This window comes from Propithecus coquereli, unplaced genomic scaffold (genome assembly GCF_000956105.1).
Source record: "Propithecus coquereli isolate 6110/MARCELLA unplaced genomic scaffold, Pcoq_1.0 Scaffold25, whole genome shotgun sequence".
NCBI lineage: Eukaryota > Metazoa > Chordata > Mammalia > Primates > Indriidae > Propithecus > Propithecus coquereli.
The window spans coordinates 770,189-787,881 of NW_012148063.1; the positions used below are offsets into that span (position 1 = coordinate 770,189).

Sequence of the window (17,693 nt, forward strand, 5' to 3'; positions counted from 1 at the left end):
GAAAAACTGGAACAAGATATGGGTACCCACTGTCATCACATCTATTCAACATAGTGCTGGAAGTCCTAGCCAGAGCAATCAGGGAAGGGGAAGAAATTAAGGTTATCCAAATGAAGAAAGAGGAAGTCAAACTATCCCTTTTTGCTGATGATATGATCTTATATCTAGAAAACCCCAAAGACTCCACCTATCTTCATAAAGATAGTTGGGGAGGAATGGCATGCATTAAAAAGTCCAAAAACAATAAATGTTGGCATGGACGATGAGGGAGAGGAATGCTTATACAGTGTTGGTGGGATTGCAAATTAGCATAACCTCTATGGAAAACAATATGGAAACTCCTCAAAGAACTAAAAGCAGACCTACAATTTGATACAGGAATTCCACTACTGGGTACCTACCCAAAGGAAAAGAAGTAATTGTATCAAAAAGATACCTACACTTGAATGTTTATTACAGCACAATTCACAATTGCAAAGATGTGGAATCAACCCAAGTGCCCATCAATTCACGAGTAGATTAACAAAATGTGGTATATGTATACCATGGAATACTACTCAGCCATAAAATAGGATGAATTAATGCCTTTTGCAACAATTTAGAGGGAATTATCCTGAATGAAGTATTGTAAGAATGGAAAATCAAACACCATATGTACCCACTATTAAATTGGAACTAACTGATGAGCACACACATGCACAGAGGGAATTGAAATTCAGTGGCAATCAAGCAAGGGGGAGGGGGAGGAGAGGATGGGCAAAAACCTACCTAACGGGTACAGTGAACACTATCTGGGTGATGGACACACTTATAGCTCTGACTCAAGCATTACAAAAGTGATCCATGTAACCAAAAACATTTGTACCTCCATAATATCTTGCAATTAAATTAAAAAAAGAAACATAAAAAAAAAAGAATGCAATCAGGCCTGGCCTAAACCATTTTAAGACAATACCTGTCTCCCAGGTTAATTTAGTTTCCAGAGAACCATTTACAAGTCAGTCTGTTCCTCCCATTTGTTCATTCTTCCAAGTATCTATTTATCTTCTGTAGTAACCATTTATTGACAGTCAACCAAATTATGTATCTTCCTCATCTACCCCTCCCCTCTAAAATGAGTGTATATAAACTTCTAGACCCCATTCAGAAGTTGGGTGATCATTCTGTGATTCTCCTGGTGTGCATAGTAAATAAATCTCTTTCTCTGCCTTATTGTGAGTTGATCTTTCAGCGATTTTTCAGCTGATCTTTCTGAGAAAGGGGACATTTCTCCTTACCTCTACAAAATTCATTTAAGTATAGGTGAGGTTTTAAATAGAATTACCCTAGAGCAATAATTTGCAAATGCCTGGGGAACCCAAGGACATGTGTAATTTGAAAGAAAAGGTTTTTTTTTTTTCCTTTTGCTTTCCATTAACTACAGAGTAAAACAGAAAAGCATTTTTAAAGGTACTTTTGATATGGTTGGCCTAGCTCTGCAGGGAATTGCTGTTTGGGCACTCCACTTGGCTACACAGGTTTGAATGGAAGGAAACCTATAGCCACTAAATCTTGTTCTTCATGAGCTCATAATGCAGGGAGTGGTCTGTATTAGCTACTTATTTGCTTCCAAGTACCATTTGAGGTGTTAATCATAATCTTTAAGTAGTTAGAGCTCTGAGTAATTTAAGGATTGTGTGTCTCCGTGCAATAACTGAGATCAGCTATTTTTCCCTCTTCCTTGTAGAATGGTCTGGAGGGTAGGGTGTGTTCCTCCGAGGGCCACTGTCTACAGATGTTCTAGACTGCTGATCCTTATTCTTCTTGCTGTAAACTTGACTCCTCTGCTAGAATGACTCCCCAGTGTTGATGCTTTAAAAAGATTTATTTTATTGCTCTTGACACAGCTTTTAAATATCTTTTAATGTTGTGCTTTAAATTTTCATTTGCTTCCTCAGAGTAAGCCATAAGCTAGTCTGTAATTTCATCAATTGCAATAAATCAGCAATACAAGTTTCACCAGAGTTGTCTGCCTTTATGTCATGCACCAATGCACCAGGGTCTTGTATCTGCATGTCGGCAGCGATAGGAGTCTGACTGGATTATGGCCTCAAAGGCATTATTCCAGCAGAGGCACACAGATGGAAGACAGCGAAAATCTCAATCCAGTAATTTACCTTGCAACGTGTTTGTTCTGCGTGGAGCTCTTCGTGGTGATCTGGCAGAGGCTGAGAAAGCTTCTTTTTGAAAGTTCGTAGTTTCTCCAGAGAATCGGCTATTCCTTTCTCACATTTTTCCCAGTCCTAGCATGGGAAGAGAAAGAAATGGCATAAATTGTTTTGATGTAGAAATTGGGGAAAAGGAAAGGAAAGAAAAGAAGAGAAAAGAAGAGAAGAAGAGAAAAGAAAAGAAAAGAAAAAGAAAGAAAAGGAAAGAAAAGGAAAGGAAAGGACTTTCCTTAGCTTCCTGAGAAAGGATTAAAGTCACACCGATGAGCAGTGTGAGGGTGTGCCCACACCCACTGCCAGGGTAGGCAGCACGCCGTGGTCATCAGAGCGGGATTCAAAACTGACTCTGTTACCTACTATCTGTGTGGCTTAAACAGATAACGCTCTATCTCTAATTTTCCCTGTGAAAATGGAAATAATATAAACTCTCTATATTTGTTGGAGGACAGAGGAAGAAATGGGTGTCAAAGCACCAAGCACAAAGCCCAGAATATCACGGCTATGCAAGAATATTATCTGAATCCCAACCTATGTGTAGAGGCAGCAGTGTAATCCCAGTACTTTGTTTCCTAACCCTACCCATAATGCACTCAATGTTATCCTCTCCTGAATGCACCATAAGGGATATAAAGGAAGATATGGAATCTTGTTCAGAATGAAAATACATTTGGGTAAGAGGAGAGAGATGGAATGTAAAAATAATATAGCCTTGACTCTGATTTAATTACTATATAAATAGTATCAGCCACATAGATTTGAATTGTTACAGAAGGGGAAACACTACAAAAGGTACGGTGTTTGACTGGCCTTATGTGGTTAGTACTGAAACATGTAGCAAAGGATTAAACGCATAATACATGAAAATCTGTACGAATCAAAAAGTGGAAGAAGAGAGAATGCACAATTTAAGAAATGTGTCTCTACTGTGTGAAGTGGTGATAAGTGCTCTTGGAGAGAACACAGCGGGGCGGGTGGCAGAGTGGCTGTGCACAATGCGGCAGATCTCTGTGTACTGACAAAGAAAAACATACATTTTGCAGTTACGTTTTGAAAGGTTACACGCCAAACTGGTAGCAACGGTGACCTGGAGAAGATGGTAGAATTTGGATGGTCGTGTAAGGCCAGTTTCATTTTTTACGCCACATACTTCAGTTATTACTGAATTTTATTAGACACATATTTTTTGGTAATTAAAAAAAAGTAAAGGAAAAAAATGAAAGGAATCACAGTAGAGATTGATTCTTCACGGTACCTTACCTACACATTAACTCATATTAGCGTCTTAGTGCCGATGAAAACTAAATTCAACCAAACAAGTCTCATTCTTTTTGTCCAATACCATCCATGTGTCCTATTGTCATTTCCTGTTCTCCTCCTCCGCAGGGCCCCTCCCAAGTGGCCATTCCCCACACCGTGAATTACTGAGTTCCACTGAAAGACAACTAGAATCACGGCTGGGATCACTTTTACCAGGTAGCACGGTGTCAACGCACCTTGCATCTTTCCTCACAATCTCTCTTTCATCATCACCAGTATTTTCTTGTCTGGATCCTTTCTGTCTTCTCTTCTGACACCTTATTTTCAGCATAACAACCCGTAGGTACTATTACCACAACCGTCTATGGAAGCAGTGCTGGCTTACGTACCCCCTGACTCAAAATGTCTTTTGGTTTCTAATAAACCGAGAGTTCGGCCCAGGAGGCTCTTATCTCTTTAAAATTCCTTCATGGAACTTCCTAGAGTGTGTGACTACATTCCCTCTTCCAAAGTACCAGGAAAAAAAAAAGAAGAAAAAAAACTCAAAAAACTTTCGTCTATCATGGACAGACATGATAAAATACCTTTGTGTCCCCAGACTACACTTAGTTCATCCATGCTAAGCAGAGTGAGCGTAGACAAAAAGATCCTCTTTCTGTTTAAATTGAACATCATTCTTAATAAAATCATCACGCATTGTGAAATATGTCAACATGCATTCCATAAATGTTTATTGATCTAAAAGAGACAGGGCCAGCTTCTTATTTCACAACAAAATTAAGAGACAATAGTGCAGAAGATGAATGTGCAGGGCATGGGGTGATAATGGCTGTATTTTGATGTATTTACTAAGAGCATGAAGAGCTAACAATAGGTAAGTATTATAGTTGCAGTGAAAAGATACACTAAATTGAGGCTGGATAAACATTAAAATTTAGATTCATAAATTCCTTCTCAGGCAAACAGGATGGCAGTATATGATTCAAAATGAAGTGAACTTTAATAAGAGAACAATAAGGATTCTTCTTTCCAAGGATGACTTAGATTCTGAAGCTATAACCAAGTCTTTTTACTACATGAATTATAAGGAAATAACTTAATGTCATGGCCTGCAAACATCTATCAAAGTGGATGTTTTATACACCAACAAACAGACAGATAAGAAAAGCAATGCAGTGACTCAGACATCATGCCTTATTAAGTCTTGGGAGTATCTCCAAAAATCACATCACAAATTTAAAAAAATATATGATTAACATGTTCTCTACAGAATGAATTACAATGTTTTAAATTCTTTCCTAAAAGCAGAAGGAAGAAAAAAGAATCAGGCATATTATATTACTGATGAATTGTGCTGTGTGAAAATAATAGTTCTTTATTTCAGTGGCATTTGTGATTGATTGCTTCTTACACTCAAGGTAATATATTGTTAAATAAAATTCAGTAGAATAAACCCAATGGGTGTGCATACTTTAAACATGAAAAAAAAACCCAAATCCCTTCCATTAATTTTATTAATAGTTATTACCTTTGATCCAAACATGCAACAGGCCAAATTTAATAATCTCATTAAAGTGCTGGTGATTATCAATATACATAAGACCTTAGCATTTAGCTGTGCTCACTTTTTAAAATGATAATAACCTCAACCATGATAACTACTATCATTTATTTAGTGCTCAGTAGATGCCAGATATGGTACCACATGATTTTCCTGCATTATTTCATTAAATCCTCACAATGGCCACAGGGAGGAGGTGAAATTATACCCACTCTACAGATGTGGAAATTGAGGCTTAGGTAGGTTGAGTTAACCAGGTCACTTGGTTTACTATGTTTTTACCTTGGGTTTATCTGAATGTAGAGCCCATGTCCTTTTTAAACTGTTGATTTAATTATGTATTATACATGGAATCGGCGAGTGAGGGATAAAAGCATATTGTGGGAGGTCTGGGTAAATCTACATTTTCCAGATTAATTGTGTGATCAGTATGCAATCTGTAGCCAACGAAGGGCTTAATATACCTCCTGGAGATTTTATCTCAAGGCAACTGGCTTGGATAAGCTAAGCTAAATCAAGAGTATCTTTTTGGGTTGGTTTTTCCCTGCTATAAAAGAAGAGATATCAATCTTGAAAACCACTTTAGAGTCTTAGATTAGGGAGCAGAATCTACTCTTTGAATTTCTGTATGGAATTATAAAGTCATACATGGCTAAGTCTTCAGGCTAGCCATTAATCAGAATTCATAGTTTGGACAGTCTTATTAGACTTTAAATTACTTTGTTGGAGGATTTTCCAGAAAGATGAAATGCTGAAAATTGAGAAACTTTTCGAGTTCATGCAAGATAGGACAAAGTCTTAAATAAAACACAGGGGATCACAATACTGCAAGGTATTACTTAATGATCTTGGCATTATTTGATTTTCAGGATAACAACGGGAGGAAAAAGCAGTATACGTATTAAAAGATTTCTCGTTGTTTTTTCTTAGCAGAACTTACTTTCAACAAGAAGGCCAGTTTTTTCTTCTGTTCCTCCAGACTTATGCTGGCTGATTTCCATTTCTCTTGGATTTCAGTGAGTTCGACCTGCAAGGCGGCCTCGGCTCCACTGTCCGCGGAGAGCAGGAGCTGCTTGCCGGCCTCCACAGTTAGGATATAACTGCCTTGTTGTCGCAGGAACACTTTTTCTTTGAACTGAAAGGAATCACAGCTTTTTTACTTTCTCATTATTTTCTTCACCATTTCCCTATTACAAGTATTTTTAAGTGGCCCTAAATTTTAGCAAACATAGCATGTCCTCTTTCGATCAACAAGCATTTACTGAGGTGATACTTTGTACCTGAAGGCACCAATGTATAAATGAATGGGAGTACAGTGGGGAGAGGCTTAGTTTCTGCCCCAAGTTAAATACTATCAGGATGCAATATGGAAATTCCTCTATGAGACTGACAGCTGGGATACAGAGGGACACTGGACGCAGCAGGGAGTGTGCAGAGAGTCAGAGAGGCTTCTTCTAAGTGGTAAAGGCTGAATGAGTCTTGAAAGACATACGAACTCTCCCAGATTAAGAAGGACCTGGTGTGGGGAGATAAGAGTGATCAGCGGCGGAGGAAAGGATGTTTCCCAGAGAGAAATGAGGATGGGCACATAAATTCACTACACGGAAGAAGTATGATGACTTCAGGAAGCTGGACATAGCTTTCAGTGGCTGGAGTATGAAGTGCATGTAAGAGAGGGGCAGAAGATGAGGCAAGGCCATGTCTTGCATGGGAATTTGGTTTTCATAATCAAAGTAACTGAGATTCATAGAAGAATATTAAGCAGGGAAGTGATGTGTTTGCATTAAAGTTTTAATAGAAGCACGCGGCATCAGAGTGAAGGTAGAATGGAAGAAAGACACATACTAAGACAGGTCAGGAAGCTATGGTCCATTTAGGGAACACATCGTGAGCACCCAGCCAAGGCAGTGGCAGCAGGAAGGGAAGCTTGGGGCAGATTAGATATGGCAGAGGTGAGAGACAAGGAAGAGAATGGCTCCTAAATGACTCTAGGATTCCTACACTGATAGACCGGTGATGATGCTTCCCCAAATTGGGTGCATGGGAAAGAGAGAATGGTTGGTCCAGAGATCACAGGCTCTGTTGAGACCCATAGGTACATTACATCTGCGGAGCACACAGATACAAATCCAAATGTTGGTTGGATACATGAGTTAAAAGCTCAGCAGGTGAATGTGACCAGAAGATGCAAATTTGCCCCTTGTCTGCTGGTAGCAGGTAGCTGAAGCCATGTCTGTGGATGAGGTCTCTCAGAGAAATCTGGAGGAGAAAGGAACCAGAGAACAGTGTCTTTAAAAGAAGAGGAGCCCGTAAGACACACTGAAAAGGACTGTCTAGGATGCTGGTCAAAGTAAAGGGCTCCCTGGGAAGGGACAGCGCTCAAACAGGACAGGGCCTTTTACCTTCTCTGGTACTTAAGTTACATGTTTACATTGCTTATGAGTAAAATATACATAATCAACACAAAGTTTTCCTTTCCTCGCCGTTGGCTTTCCATCCGTGCTAGGACTCAGTGAGCGGCTGCAGGCCTTGCTGTGTGGAGGCTCATTGTCATTTCATCAGCAAATGAGGGCTTTGCAACACAATCATTCAGTATATGCCTGTTGACATTTGAGAACAATGTTTGTCCCAATTCCAATGTCACTCCAGAGTCCTTCTGAGGAGCCAAGGCTAAGGTAAAGTGTGCAGTGGAAATGCATAAGAGGTTTCAGAACAGTGTGTTTGCACTTTACCTGCACTTCATCAAAGAGGGTCCTTGCTTGTTGCAGTGGTATAGGGACGCTTCCGAGACCACTCACGGGGAGGTAGGACACTTCAACCAGCCATTTACGAAGCTTTTCTGCCATCTCCCTGTAGCGTTGCCACTGGCGAATCTGGCTGTCGATGATGCCCCGCCTCTGCTGGGCCCTGCGAATCACTCCCTGCCACTGATTACTGAGGAGCGTCAGTTTCAGGTTGAACTCATCCCTGGCAAAGAAATCATTACATGGTGAAAAACACCGATATCTTGGATGCAGTTACATAATCAGCCAATGTGTACACTTTGCACGACCTTAATCTCTGAGAAGTGACCCAAGGCAGAGGTTTTCGGATATCATGATGTGATCTATTATTGGGTCTATTGCAAGTAACTTTAAAAATTAAACTACTAGTGTTTGCAAATGGTGAGAGTTATTATGTCTCAGTACAGGTTGAAGAAAAATTTACAATCAGGTCATTGTCATTTACTCCCTCCCTGAAGCATGGGAGAGGAGGAATAGAAAGCCACAGGTGCACTGGGAATAGCTCCAAACCCTGAGCACCTGATTGTAACATGTGCAGCACATGACAAGGTCTTGTGGGCCCCCTGCAGGTAAGTACGTGGAGCAAAGCTTATGTAGAACCCCTGTCTTCAGCTAAAATCATATGCCACTTTGGCTGGACAAAACCGTGTTACCTTAGCTAGAATCATAAGCCACTTCAATCGAACTATGTAGTTTAAAAAGATTTTTAAAAACTGCACTTCATAAACTCTCTCAGTATTCCCTCACAATACACAGCCCTAATCTTTAGCAAGTTATTCCACACGTTAATCTAAATCGTCCCTTTTACATTTTAGGCTGCCTTCACTTTGTTATTAGAAAAATGAAAACTAGTCATCACGGTCTGTTTAAATGCCATTCACATATTTAGAAATATTAAATGTTACTTAAGCTTTCTCAGTTGTAGACTAAAGAGTCTCAGATCTTCTAATGTGTCTTTCCTACCTCTGTGTTTTCTACCTTTAAAAAATATTGGTAGTCCTTTATTAAGTTTTATTTAATACTCAACTTGTGGCTCCAGAACTGGTTAGTAAGGGTTTGTCCAGCATCAAATAGAATGAGTTTCTTTGTTGATTACAGTGTCATTCACGTTTTCGTATTAAAGTGTAACATTACTTGTGTTTTGTCTATGACATTCATTTTGCTTTTCTTCCTCAGACATCCTATTCTCTTCTCTTGAGGGTGGCACCAAATCTGAATGGGACTTACTGTTGTAGAATATTCTTGACTGCCTCCTAGTATCTAGAGCCAGTATCAATTTTGATTTTATAACCAAATGTGCTATTAGTCCCAAAACTTATTTAATAATTCAACTTAAACAAAAGATGAATAATACATAGTCACACTCAACAAAGCCAGCATTAAAAACAAAAAGTATCAAATAAAGCCCCAGCAAAAATTTTCTTATGCTCTCTCATTTTAAAAACAGATCCATATGATAACTAGCTAGGCTTTGATGATGACTTTCAGTTTTGAAAGGAAATTCTGATCTATCTATCTATATGTATATATGAATAATCAATCGCAGTAGAATTCAAATGGGATGAATTAGGTTCATGATACTTCCCCAGAAGTTGTAATTATCTGTCAACTCAGAAAACGTGTAACTTCAGGACTTGAGAATATTCTATAACATGAAAAGGCCCTTGCACGTTGCTTTGCCTACCAGGTAACCATCCGAGACCTCTTCGGAGCCCTCACCCTCACTCTGCACAACCAAGCTGTCCTGAACTACCTGCCAGCATGAGGAACGACTTAAAACGTGACATTGTTCCCAGTGCTCAACATGATGCTCTAAAAAAACAAAACTCATCAATTAACATTTAGAACACAACAGATTTCTAAGCTGGGGCCTTCCTATTGTCAGCAGGTTCTAATCTGATTTTTTCACTTGTAACTTTCAAAATTTTTTATCCTTAGGTCCAGCTTCCCATTTTCATCTTGTTGGTGTTTTTTTCCTAAATGTTATCATTTAAAATTTAATAGATGTTGGCTTGCATGCGAATATTAAATTTTATTTTACCTAATGACTTGAACGTTTATAATATTGTTATAGAGTTGGCTAAGAGATGACAAAGCAAAAGATAAAAGTCAGTTGCATTTGAATTTGTTTTATTCTCAAGAAAGTTCACATTCAAGTTTGGCTTACTTAGAATAGAATAAATATGACAACACATTTTGTTGTTCCAAGGTTAACCATGAAAATCTTTCATGTACTTCCAAAGAAATATCCACTTAAACCTGAAATGGGTTCTAAAACATTAAAAACAAAACTCTCAATAAAAATGATTTATTTTTTAATTTTTTGAAAAAATACTAACAAGTATAATCACAACTACTGGTCCTAAATATGGGAGAGATGTACAAATGTAATAAAACAAATGGAAGCTCACACTCCAAATATCACCATGAAAAGTAGAAGGGATAAAATAAATATTGTTCCTAAGACATGTAAATATAATATAAAATTGTCAATTCACAAGCTAGATTCTTACCTCTGCATTTTTAATAAAGAGATAATTTGTTACATAAATGAAAAGGAAGAAGTATTCTAGGTTGAATATAATCTGATTTAAGGCAGCAAACCATTTTCATACGAATTATCATGGTATGAAAAAGCTGCCCAATATAAGCCAGTACTGACTGAAAACCAGAACCTTGGACAAAGAAGTTCACATTTGTGGGTCTCAGGTTTTTTCATCTGTAACTAAGAGAGATGGACTAGTGATCTCTATGCTCCTTTGACAAATAACATTTTTGTAATTGTATAAGAATATTAGAAGCATCTGTTTACAAACCAGTGCTACATCACTGATACAATTCATTCTGATCTATTCATTAGTTCCAGTCCTTACAGATGACTAGCTAAGGTTGGCTAGGAGATTTCCAATTACTCTATGTCCTTCATATAATATAACAGCCGTTCTCTAAAAAGATACAATACTCGGTAATTTCAGAGATTCAGACAAGACTCTCTTCCTATTACTGAGGCTCCACTATCATAAAATTGCCTTAGGAAGATTGGATATATGCCCTCTAATCTGCTCATTAAAAAGAAAATGACTAATTTGTGGAAACTGTCTTCATAATAATTTACCAAAGATCCTACCTGTCGTCAACTTGACCTTGTTCTAGAAGACGTTGCCCATCAATAATGATTGAGTGCAAAATCTGCTGGCGACTGAACATCTCGGCTTGAAACAACTATAATTTAAAGAAGAGCATACTTTAGAGTTCCTAATTTTAGTGACCACTTCTCTGATAACTTTCTAAATATTCTGGGTTTAGCAAGACTATGAAAAGTATCTCCAGCTGAATCAGGAAATGTGTGAAATCCTGTAGTGCAGGAATGATTTATTTTTAAATCATCAATTCAGATATGCTTAAAGTTTAGTTTTTGGTTTACTAAAACTAAATGACTAAAAGTAGAATTATGTTTCCCTTCATTCTTTCAAAAGCACCTAATACAGTAAGTTAATGCGCAATTTGTTTTCTGGTTTATTCTGTGTGCAAAATGTGGGCTATTTTCAGACAGAGAATAGCTTAGGACCTTTGAAAAAGTTGAAGGAAAAAAAGCCCCTTCTTTTTCTGGTCTTTTTGAACTCACTGTTTTTCAACAGAAGGTCTTTCAAATTATTTCCACTGTTTTTTAAATAGCTTTATTGAGATATAATTCACATACCACATAATTCACTCATTAAAATGCCCAATTTAATGACTTTTATTATATTTAAAGACTTGTACAACCATTACCACAATCAATTTTAGAACATTTTCATCACCCCAAGAAGAAACTCCACATCATTAGCAATAATTCCCTATTTTCTCCCAATCCTCCAGTCTTAAGCAACCATTAATCTATTTCATATCTCTAAGGATTGCCTATTCTGGACATTTCATATAAACGGAATTATGCAACATGTGGTCTTTTGTGACTGGTTTCTTTCCCTTAGCATCTGTTTTCAAGGTTCATCCAAGTTGCACCATGTATCAGGACCTTATTTCTTTTTATTGCTGAGTAGTATTCTATTATATGAATATCTCACATTGTATTTAACCATTCATCAATTGATGGACTGATGGGTGGTTTCCACTTTTTGGCTGTTGTGAATACTGCCACTATGAACAACGTACTTGTACAAGTTTTTGTGTGGACACGTATTTTCATTTATCTTGGGTATATACTTAGGAGTGGAATTACTGGGTTATGTAGTGACTCTATGTTTAACATTTTGAGGAACTGCCAAACTGTTTTCCAAAGCAGCTTCACCATTTTACATTCCCATCAGCAATGCAAGAGGGTTCCGATTTCTCTACACCCTCACCAACACTGTTATCTTTCTCATTGTAGCCATCGTAGTGGTTATGAAATAGTATCTATCTCATTGTAGTTTTATTCCATTGTCTTTTATTTCACCATCTGTCAACTCAATAAAACTGAATTTAAAAATACCTTATACATCTTTAAATTCTCTATTTTTAAAATTTCAGCAAAATGCTTTAAAATTAGTTTCATTTTCTTTTAAGCTATGAATTAAGCTTTTCTCTGCCCTTAGGTAAGTCCCATCTCTCCATGTGCATAAACACACAAAACAACTTAGTTATACCAGTAAATAGCAAATTGGGGACAAATTGTTAGCAAATTAATTAATTTGCTTTTTGCATATATTAATAGTTCTCTCTCTGCGTTTCTTGAGAAATAATTATAATGCAGTTTGATCAAGAGGTACACTTGGAGAGATCACTGATAGCTTAATTTCCTTTTATAAAATTCATATATGTTTTTTAAAGAACACACACTTTTTAAAGACTTTTGATCCAAGTGTAGTCCCTTAAGCAATTAGCCTTGGCAATATTAATGCTGTAGTCTCTAACCCAATTTGCAAATTGTCTAACTACCTGCACTCTTCCCACCAACCCCACCCAGCCCCCAGCAAGTAGTCTTTAGCCACAATTCTGGCATTATACATTGCAAGGTACTGAAGCCTGATACAGGCTTATAACCATCTACGGTGCAGAGAAATGGCCGACATTTTTGTAACTAAGATATCAAAACCCCAACCTTAAAAAAGAAGGCAAAAGTGACACAAGCATTTGAACAGACTCAGTACAAGGTACAGGATTTTAATTCCCCCACATGGCATTTTGTAGCATCTTTCAAGGGTCTAACTTTTTTATTATCTAAAAATATACTGGCATAACCTACCTCATGTGCTCTCTGCTGTTCCAAAAGATGCTGATAATTGCCTGAAATCTCTACTGCTAACTTTTGTTCCGTTTGAACCAGGAATTCCATCCATGTTTCACATTTTTCCAGGAAAGTCTGATGTTGCAGCAAAAATGACTGCAACTTACTGACAGAATGAAGGACAAGGAATAATGATTACTTGTCTCCTTATTTTAATATTTCTAGCATATAAAACTTGATCAAATAATCTCTGCCTCCAATTCTAATTAGACCATCACAAAGCTTTCATGTTAGGAGGTAAAATTAACAAAAAAATAAAAAAAGAAGAAGAAATTTTTTAAAAAAGTGGAAGTTTAAAATGTTACATTTTTCAAAATGATCAAAATTATGCATGTACCTTTAATATATTCTTACTTAAAAGAGTTTTCTTATTAAAGACTATTTAGTACATCAAACATGGAAAACAACTTTGCAATTTAAATTTCCTACTTTTAGTGCAAATTTTGTCAGTATTATTGGAAAGACTAAAATTTATACATAAACACAAATCATGAACTTATATCCTATTAATACACTGGTGCTATGGTTTGAATGTGTCCCCTCCAAAATTCAGGTGTTGAAACTCAATGGCCAATGTGATAGTATTATGAGGTGGGTGGGGCCTTTAAGAGGTGATTAGGCCATGAGGGCTCCTGCCTCGTGAATGGGATCAGGGCCCTTATAAAAGAGGATTCACGCGGTGTTCAGCACTCTTGCCCTTCCACCTTCCTCCTCTGTGTGAGGACATTGCGTCACTCTCCTCCTAAGGATACGGGCAAGAAGGGGCCACTTTGAGAGCAGAAAGCAGCCCCTACCAAACAACTGAACCTGCTAGCACCTCTATCTCGGACTTCTTAGCCTCCAGAACTGTGGGAAAATCAATATCTATTCTTTATAAATTACCCAGTCTGTGGCATTTTGTTATAGCAGCACAAAACGGACCAAGACAATTGGAGTGACCGGAACATCTCTTGTTTACTCTACCTGAATCTTTCTGTAGTCTGAGAGGAGATCAGGGACCAATGACGGTTCAGATTCTGCATCCTTTTGATTTCCTTATCATTCAGAGGTAACCTATAGCCAAGCTCATTTAGACGGTCTAAATCCGGAGCCATGCTGCTGAATTTTAACATCTGTCCCTAAAAGCAAGATTTAAAAGCAAGTTTACCACCACGGTCAAAAAAGGCAGAGTTTTTCCAAAGTGCACGGTGAACTTCTGATTTCAGGAAGAAGCTGGTCTTTGGTCTGCTATGCGTTTCTGGAAAGTTACTTGCAATCTCCAGAGGTGCAGATAGAAAAAAGCTGAATCTCCTATTCAGATTGAACTGTTGTGGCTGCTATTGCTACTGCAGCTACTCATTACCCTTTATTGAATACTTAGTAGGTTACGTGTATTACCTTATTTACATGATTTATTTACTCATAGGTAATTCTTGACAGAACTGACAAAGGATGAAAATTATGCTGATGAGCAGAAAGGCTTTTTTCTTACCCTTTGTATTTAATTTATTCATGCTAATCTGATCCTTTATTATTCAATAATAATAATAGTTGTAACAGTGATAGCTAACATTAATTGAGCACTTACTATGAATTGTTATTAAAAGCTTTGAGTAATAACTCATTTCATCCTCAAAACAATTCCCATGAGGTTAAGTACCACTGCCATTCCCTCTTCACAAATGAAGAAAGAGAGGCACAGAAACTAAGAAAATTGCTCAAGGCCACCCAGCTAGTAAGTGGTAGAGCTGGGTAAACAAAAGGTGTTGGGGTCTTGCTAAAGAGAATGCAGCCTCACTTGAGCTATGCAATGACCACACATTGCCCTACGACCCCAACCTCAAAGTTGGTAAGAATCAACAAAAAGGCTGTTTTTTGCTTTCAGACCTCTTGCCTCTCTTCAAACACAGGACAAAGCTGCCTGTCCTGGTCTTCCACCGGCATTTCTTTTTTCTGCTTTGTTGTTTTTTTTTTTTTATGACAGGGCTTTGCTGTGTCACCCAGGGTAGAGTGCAGTGGCATCATCATAGCTCACAGCAACCTCAAACTCCTGGGCTCAAGCCATCCTCCCGCCTCAGCCTCCCGAGTAGCTGGGACTACAGGCATGTGCCACCACACCCAGCTCATTTTTCTTATTTAGAGATAGGGTCTTGCTATGTTGCCCAGGCTGGTTTCAAGCTCCTGGCCTTAAGCGATCCTCCTTAATCCACTGCACTCGGCCCCATGGGCATTCTTATCTCCATCTAGGAAAATGGTTACAGAAAGGAGAAAATGTCAGGACATCTTTGGCCATGTGTGTGTTTTCTCTTTGCATGATCTGCAAAAGATTCATGATTCCTGAAGAAAGAACAAATATTCCCGAGTATTAAAGCCAAAGCATAACTATTAAATGACAGAATTTCCATGGGTATACATCAGCACTGAACAAAACTGACATGACACAGTCCTGCCCCTCATGGCACTTAGAGGGAGTAAGACACTATTGCGTGGGGGGCCCAAGTTATTATTCCCCTACTCACATGAAAGTAATTACATTACATGACAGAGCATGGAAGAAAAAGACGTGTGCATTATGAAAGCGTGCCGCTGGGAGCCTAGCCCTGGATGGGCAGTGAAGGCTTTCCTAAGAGAGTGACATTGAAGAAAATGACCAGGACTTTACTCTTTTTGGTGGGGAGGATGTTGGTGGGGACAAGGAAAGAATCCAGGAAGGGGAAACATCACACACACAGACACTGGGAAGCACCGTGGCTCCCGAGTGGCTGGAGGGAAGGTGGGCAGTGGTGCAGGATAAGACACTCAGGACAGGTGGCAGCCAGTTATGCTGGCCCTGATAAGCACATGGTCTTTACCCTAAGAGCAGTGCGGACCCACCGAGGGTTTTAACCAGAGGAATTATATGATAAACTTTGCATGTCTATTATACTATTTTATTTACTTGACTGAATACTTAAAATTGTTCATAATTAAGTAAAACCATTTTTAAAACAATTATTAATATTATTTTTGATCGACAAATCATGATTTGGGGTACATTTCGGGGTACAATGTGATGTTTCGATACACACACACACACACACACACACACACACAATATGGAATGATTAAATCAAAGTAATTGCCTAAAATCCTTTTTTCTAAATGAAGATCATTCTGGCAGCCAGGGGGACTGGAGACTGGATGGGGGGGTGGATGTCGACCTGTGTGAGGCCACCGCCATGGCCCCAGAGAGATGGGGGTAGCTGAAGTAGGAGTGGAGGATGTTAGAGTGGAGATGTGAGACTCACAAGCTATTAAGGAGGTGGTGGACTGGGACGGGGAGGGACTCGAGGTGGGAAGGAGTGAGGAGGTTTCCTAGGACTGGTCCTGGCCGGCTCCCGTTACGGGCTGGGAAATCAGGCCATGCCCGTTGCCAACAGAGTTCACCCCTCGAGGACAGCAAGAAGGCAGAACCCATGAGCGTCTCACAGGGAGCTCAGAATTAAGAGTAGGTCTATGTCAGTTTTGGGTTTTCCTTAAGATTCTGAGGACAGAAAATAAAAGATCTGGGAATCAGATCCGAACACACTTGCCTTCAGTTCCTCCATCCTTTCCTGGATGGTGGAGAGGTCAGACGAGTGGCTGGGGTCCTGTCCTTGCAGGAGGTCTTCAGCTTCCACTATCCAGGCCTCCAAAGCTTCTAAACTCTTAGCAAAGGTTTCATAATCAAGAACTCCAGCCTTGTTTTCACGAAAGAAATTGGTATTTTAGTTAAACATATTGGTATTTTAATGAAATCTAGCCAGAGGGCAAGTAGATATTGAAATTATTTTTCATATTCTTGTATCAAATTGGCATTCTCAAGATGCCATTCCTAAAGCAACAAGGCTATAATTATTTAAGTTTTCTTCTTTTGATGTAATTGTTCTAAAGAGTAGAATTATTTCTCTATGTACCATTAGTCATAACCTATTAAAGTTATTTTTTAAATACATTATTAAACAACATTCTGAAAAAATGTTGCGATTCTTGGAAAAGCCCGTCATATAAACATGAATAGTAATTAGGAGCTTGCCTCCTCAACTAATTTTATAATTACTTTGTAGAGAACAATGTAAAATTCCCACCTTCCTTTGTCCCCAGTGAAACTTACAAGATTGTTTATTTTTTAATTCTTCTCTTAATGGAGGCATTGCCTCCAAGATGAAAAATTCTTTTCCTGTGTTTATGCCCAGACATTATAGAACACTCAATTTGTACCACATAGAGAACATGAGCTCTGTACCTGTAACATAGTCTGCTGTTTGCAAAGAGCCTGCTCTAGGGCACATAAGTGTTGACTCAAAGAGAGTTGATCAGATTGAATGGCCGATGCAGCCGAAGCATCCACTTGCTGCTTGAGTTGTTCTCCCAGCTCATGGAGAACAAAAAGGGAATCCTTAACTGTCCCCAATCCTTTGAGGAGGTCCTATGGAAGGTGAAAATATGCCCACAGTGAAACAACATGTCAAATGTACTCCTTATCATAAACAACAAACGGCAAAGGGCCACACATCTAGAAACATGCAATTCTTATTTATCATATGATTATACTAAATAATCTTTACCTGCTGAAAATGATCAAGAATTGAATCCAGCTTTTAAAAACATTATGTGTTTTA

General features: G+C 38.4%; 1 protein-coding gene across 1 annotated transcript in view; it reads right to left on the reverse strand.

Annotated features, from left to right (window-relative positions):
• The window catches only part of SYNE1 (spectrin repeat containing, nuclear envelope 1), a 534,160-nt gene that overhangs the window by 84,019 nt on the left and 432,448 nt on the right, over nt 1-17,693 (reverse strand). Inside the window, 8 exon segments of the mRNA XM_012646782.1 lie at nt 2,157-2,282; nt 5,966-6,160; nt 7,758-7,992; nt 10,936-11,030; nt 13,033-13,180; nt 14,038-14,192; nt 16,626-16,772; nt 17,318-17,500. Coding sequence (XP_012502236.1) covers nt 2,157-2,282; nt 5,966-6,160; nt 7,758-7,992; nt 10,936-11,030; nt 13,033-13,180; nt 14,038-14,192; nt 16,626-16,772; nt 17,318-17,500 — 1,284 coding nt within the window.